Source organism: Nanorana parkeri, unplaced genomic scaffold (genome assembly GCF_000935625.1).
Source record: "Nanorana parkeri isolate BGI_ZX_2015 unplaced genomic scaffold, ASM93562v1 scaffold325, whole genome shotgun sequence".
NCBI classification, from domain to species: Eukaryota; Metazoa; Chordata; class Amphibia; order Anura; family Dicroglossidae; genus Nanorana; species Nanorana parkeri.
In genome coordinates, this window is record NW_017306593.1 from 932,199 (window position 1) to 938,681 (window position 6,483).

At 40.3% G+C, this 6,483-nt stretch overlaps 1 protein-coding gene across 1 annotated transcript; it reads right to left on the minus strand.

Moving 5' to 3' along the window:
• Positions 1-945: 945 nt before the first annotated feature.
• LOC108788437 (taste receptor type 2 member 40-like) lies at positions 946-1,929 on the minus strand. The gene has a single exon (XM_018558193.1). The coding sequence runs from the start codon at positions 1,927-1,929 to the stop codon at positions 946-948; it is 984 nt and encodes a 327-aa protein (XP_018413695.1).
• Between the last annotated feature and the right edge of the window lie 4,554 nt (positions 1,930-6,483).

The window sequence follows — 6,483 nt, forward strand, 5'->3', positions numbered from 1 at the left end:
TTTTTTTTTTTTTTTGTAAACATACTGCGCGGGGGGGGGGGGGGGGGGCAGTTATTTCAGGTAAGAGTGAAGTCTAGTGGAATAGTGGAATAAGTCACCTGCTTGCCTTATATTTCTCTTGGTCTCTGGTGGCGAAATCTCCCACCAAATTTCCTGTCCATATACTACTACCCACCTTGGAGTTTAGTGTGATGCCCCCATCTTGGGGTGTTCTTACTCCTCCTGTTGTGTTCTCCATAGTATAAACAAACCAAACCTTCCAGCACAGAGAGTGAATTACCATTATAATGGCTGCAGCAGATGTGGAGACCGTGGAACTAAAACACAGATATCATGCCGCCTGTGTCTCAGTTTGTTAAGCTGCCCATATACTACTTGACATTTTTCCACCTTCTGCTGAATTAGCCTAAATGTGAGCTGTGTGTGGCCTTGCTCAATTTTTTGAATTGACTTTTGTTGGTTGAAAAATTGACAGCTAAACACTGACCAATCAGTTGAGGTCAATGTTTGAGTGTTCTGACAGTGGCAAACGCCATGTGTCAGAATAAAATAGCCCAGAAGGGAAGATTTGTCCATCTGTGCTGTTAAGTGTTGATGGAGGAATCTGTTAGATTTCTCTTTGTTATACCGCAGGCTGAATTAAAGACATCTATTCATGTATGCCCAGCATTGGGTGGTTTAACTCTCCACCATTTACCAAAAATTCAAATGTCAGTTGTGGGTGGCCCTAGGATAGATTTTGTTATACGTTTAGTCAGTGGCGGCACCCGGGTGACGCCATTGGAGGGGTGACACCAAAATGACTCACAGTCATTTTGGTGTCACCCCCCTCTGAAAAGTCAGGCGCTTGGTCATGGACCGAACGCCCGACAAGTACAATGAAAGTAAAAAGAGACTGATCACACAATAGTCTATGTAACATACAATGTCTTATTAACATCACTGTTAATGATTACTGTGCTGTGAGTTGAAGTGTCTGATTTGGAGTTTTATGCAGAAGATTTCTGGTGGTTTCGGCTGTTCTTTACTGAATAGACATTGCAGCAAAGCAAAAAACACTTGTTTCAGTTTGGGACATCCTAGTATAAGAACTATTGACTGAGCAGGAGGATAGCTGTAAATTACAATCAAGCAGGCACAGAATCCAAAACTGTTCCTGGGGAAGGTGTCTATAAAGAGAAGAACCTCAGATATGTAGAATGAAATGTAAAGAAGAAGGAGGCATCCAATTGTCCTGGCTGCTCGTCTGCGAGCTTCAGCTCTTGGACTGAGGTTCCCTTGAGCATTAACATCCTCCTTGTGACTGTGCTTCATTAATAACTTGATGATCATACCATTGGCAACGCCAATGACAGCTAATGGAAGGGAGCAACTAATGATAGTACTGGGTAGCATATATACAACATTCACTTTAGGAACAATGACTTCCAAACTCTGATTACTTGACATGTTTAAAAAGAGGTGATCCTTGTGCCTGTTCAATGCAGCAGGGAGGCCGTTAGCTACAGATGTGAAAACCGAGGCCATCAGTAGCTTTGGTATAAACCGTGAGACCCCCAACTTCATTCGCATTAGAAAAGGATGAGTAAATATAACAATCTGCAAGTAGTAGTAGACGGAGAGGCAAACTGTAAACCAGAAGCTTGAAAAAATAGGAAGGATTAGTAGGACAGTAAATAAAGTGTAGATCTGATAAGAGCTATAGAGGTCATGGTCTAGAAAGCTCAAGTAGTCATTGATCAGCATTATGAACTGGAAGAAAATGTTAAGTGAACCTAGGGTCATCAAAATTAGGTCAGATGGGTTGAGCTTTTTACCTTTGACCTTGTCTACAAAATTGACAAGCACAATGACTGAGTTAGTGAACACTCCCATGATGGTACTTACACCCAGTATTACCATTGAAACCAAAATAAATGTAGGAGGCATTGATTATTCATGTAAGATTGCTTAAGATTAATAATTGGAAATATGCCAAAGTGGACTTTGCAAGAAGTGGCATCTCCCTTGTATCTTTGATCCATTCACTAATATAAGCTTTAGAAGCAAAATGTTCACCTGTCAAAGCAAAAAATAACACATAAATCATATGCTTTACACGAAAACTTACATTTACGCAGCTTGTAAAATTTGTAAACATACAGTTCAACACTTTTTGGAATTAAACAAAATTGAGAAAATGGGTTGGTGTCTTGCTGAAGACTTTGCCATAACTTTTAGTAGTGTTAGCACAGTTACTACAAGAAGACTAAACAAGACATCGAAGCTTCACGTACAATGAAGGGTTTCATGACTATAGCATTCAACTTTATGAGTTGTGAGTTGACCCTGAAATGAAGTTAGCTACAAGAGGTTCTAGGGGCAAAGCTAAATGGCCATAACAATTTGTGTTTGAGAGATGGAATCACTGTAATAGGGTGCAAGAGGTTTTCCACCCTTTTGCTAGCCTTTAAATGTTAGTTTTTTACAATTTCCATTAGATTTAGTGGGGGGAGTTTATCAAAACTGGAGCAGACAAAAACAGGGGCAGTTGCCTATGGCAACCAATCAGCTTCTCAGTTTGTTCAGTTAAGCTTTGAAAATGAAAGGTAGATGTGGATTGGTTGCCATGCACAGCTGCTCCAGATTTTATCTGCTCCAGTGTTGATAAATTCCCCTCAATGTCTTTATCATGCCAGCCAAGCCGAATCATTTTTTGGGCCATTACCCAGGAGGTTCTTGCAAAGCTCAGATTTTCCACTGTGTTGGAAAATATACTTGTGAGTACGGTCTAATCCTCTCCTCTTCTATGTAAAAGTGAGTTTGGGGCCACATAGTCTCTACTGAGAATATGGCAGTGAGATCCCCCACATGCGAGATAGTGGCTGGCCTCTGCTACTACCACGCATGAGTGGGCATTGCTGCCATATTTTTTACATCAAGTATGGTATTGAGAGTAACTGCGCTAGCGACCTGACAGGTCGGTTTGAAAAGTTGCTACATGCTAACATATTTCTGAGATTGCAGAGCACAATGCACATGCGTGGGAGTTGACGGAGGCAAGCATTATAGCCCCTGCCAATGCTGTCACTACTATTGCTGTTACTACACACTGTCCCCCTCCACTGTCACCGCTATGCCACCACAATCCCCTTCCAGTACACCACTGCACCTGCACCCTCTCTCACAACTGTGCCAGCACCCTACCCCTCCCACCACAGCACCTGACACCCATCCTTCCCTCTACACACACTCTCACACTCTAAACATCCCTATAAATGTTCCCATTGTGCCTGTACACACACCATCCCAACTACCTAAGCTTAAACTCCATATCTGCAGCCCCGTCAAACCACTGTGCCTGCCCCACCTCCCTTTAAGCAATGTGCTTGCATGCCCCTGTCAACACCACACCATCCTCTTCACTCCCTGCCTGACCGCCATCATCCCTTTATCCCTACTTTCACCAGCAAACCTGCAGGCTGACCCCCCCCACGCATGCACCCTCCACTGTTACTACTGCTCCTGACCCCCATTCCCCTCTCACTCCCACCATTGCACCTGCCAACACCTAAATCATTTGCTCCATTCACTGCAGCTAACACTATCCCAGATCCCTCTCCTCTCACCACCACCCTTGCCAACACCCCAATCACCCCCATTACCAACTTTCCCTATTTTGGATTTGGCACAATTTTGCTAATGTCCACCATAAAAGGTATCTTGGTTCATACTTTGCAATTAAAAACATTTTTCAAAAATTACACCATGATATGTTTATTAATGTTAGTGTTTGCTAGCAATTGTATCTGTAAGTTCTAAAGCAATATAAATGTATTATATTTACTTAAAAGTTGTTTACCTTGGTTATTTTATATTGTTAGGAGATATGTTATGTACTAGACATTTTTCTTTAACCCCTTCATGACTGAGGCCCTTTTTTCCATTTTTGCACCCATGTTATATTCCACATTTTAGGCCTGAAAATGACGTAAAACCCCCCAACATTATATATTTTCTGAATGCCAAGACCCTATAGAATAAAATGGTGGTAGTTGAAAATTTTTATGTTGCGCAATATTAGCGCAACTCCTTATTAAACCCCAAAATTTAGTGACAAATTTAATTACTTTACATTCAGATTTGTACGGTATACACTCAATTTTTCTATGGTGTTAATATAAACAATTTTATTTCGAAAGTAATGCTAGGGAAGTACAATAAAGAAGAAGCAGTGGACATTGATTATAAAGACTGGTAATGTCTTATGCCATTTCTTCATGTCTTTCCAGATATCCCAAGTCACAAACACTTCCAGAACTAGATCCTATAGCTGTATATATCTTTACTTTATATGTCATTGTTTTAGTTATGACCTATTTTCAATTCAGTTTTTTGAAGTGTGAAAAGAATTGCAGTAGTCTCTCCTCACTCTGTATAGTCTTGCCTTAAAGGAGTGTTTCAGACAGCTGGCATGTCACCTGCCTTTGTATATGTATTTGTCATGCATGATGGCTAGATTGACATTATCATTACTAAAAGATTTCTGTTCCAGAGCAGTGCATATTACAGGGTGATATATACAAGGTAAAAACAAAAAAATGTTAAGAGGTTAGCTCTCCCCTCTCCCTGGGATCATTAGCTTTCCAATGGAGTGCACAAACCATATGCCTTCCATACCAAAAACACAAGTCCAGAAAAAATGGATCAGCAGCACATGCTTCTGGATAGCGTAAAACTTCACTTTTAATTCACATATGGTATATGAATTATAAGTACATTTTCAGGCTGTCAAGATTATTGTACTGGTCCATCCTTTCCTGGACCAATATACAAGAAAACTGACATTCACAAAAGGGTGAAGAGTTTGGAGAAGGCAGGAGAAGGGAACAATCTAGGACAACATAGCTGAACTGGAAAGTGAGCTGAAAGGCAGAATATTTCCAAATCGGCTATGTTGTCCCAGATTGTTCACTTCTCCTGCCTTCTCCAAACTCTTCACCCTTTTGTGAATAGACCTGATACTGACACGTAAGTTATCTTGCATAGGTACACATAATCAGTACTGTATGTGTGTAACTGGCTTACCTTGTGGAAAATAAACAGGGCTTAAAAATCCAATACTAGATGAGATTTAGTGTCCTGGAGTCCCAAAAAATATTCATAAATATGCTCTATCAATGTTCAAGGTTTAATGTAGAATCCCATTTATATGTCAGCTTTCTGCCCTATAATTTAGAGAGCATCACTGCTCCAGGGCTAATTGTGTGTTTCATGTAAACTAGATTCCCATAGCACATGCAGATAACAGCTTGGCACCACCCATGACAGCTCACTTTAGGGAAATTGGATTTAAGAATTGCAACTATATTTATTCACCTGTAAACTATGTGCTGGGAATGGTTTGAATATGGTATTGCAGTTTAATGGATTGTGCTGCATAGAAGAAATACTTGCTCTTGGTGAATAAATTATAATCAGATGTACAGTCACGTGAAAAAGTCAGTACACCCCTTGGAAATGGTTAACTTTTCAAGCTAACAACTTGTATCAGAACAGGCAACCTTTAGTTCTTAATTTAAATGGTGCCTACAGAAAGGGAGATATACTTGAACAAACGACAGATTCAATTGGCATGGTGTATTCATCTTCATGATTTAAATCCACAAAAATAACAATTTGTCACATGGAACTAGTGTTCCAGATTGAAGGTAAAGCCTGTCTATTTTAAACCTCAGATATCTAGGGTCTGTTCTTCTCTTTGAAATTGAGTGGTATCCTCATGCCAGGATGAAAAGAGCTCCCCAAGAAAGAAGGTTGTGGGTGCCTAAGAGTCTTCCATATTATTTGGAATTATTAATTTCACTTGTAGTAAAAACAATCTACAAGTGCAGTAGATTTCAAGCAACTGCTTATTTGCCCAGGACTGGAAGCCCCAGCAAAATCAGTCCAAGAACTGTTTGTTGCTAAAAAGAGTCTCCAAGAACCTCAGAATTTAACTGAGGGATCTGCAGGTAACTCTTGGAGTTGGTGCATCAATAGGAGATTGCACCACTTTAACCTACATAAGAGGTGTGCCAGGAAAAGGCATTTGCTGTCCAAAAAGAAGATTAACGTTTGCCAACGAACATATAGGCAACAGATAGGCAAAGACCAGGCCTGGAACAATGTGCTCTGGGCAAATTAATCAAAGATAGGATTGTTTTGGCCACAGTAACAGTAGACATGTTTGCTGCAAATAGAAGGATAAGAACCAACCAACTGTGTACCATTTTGGTGAAAATGTTAGGCTTTGGGGTTGCTTTGCTGGTTCAGAGCCTGGCAGCTTGTATTTATCGAGTTAACCAAAGTGTGCTTGATGAGAATGTGAAACCGTTTGTCTGTTGAACCAGAAATGGATCTTTCAATGTGATAATGATCCGAAGCACAATGGCAATTCCACCAAGGAAGGGCTTGAAAAAAAATAAAACATGTAGTGTTATATACTAGCTTAGTCAAAGCCCT

Coding starts and splice junctions, on each gene's coding strand:
- LOC108788437 (XM_018558193.1), bottom strand. CDS start 1,929: ATGCCTCCTACATTTATTTTGGTTTCAATGGTAATACTGGGTGTAAGT.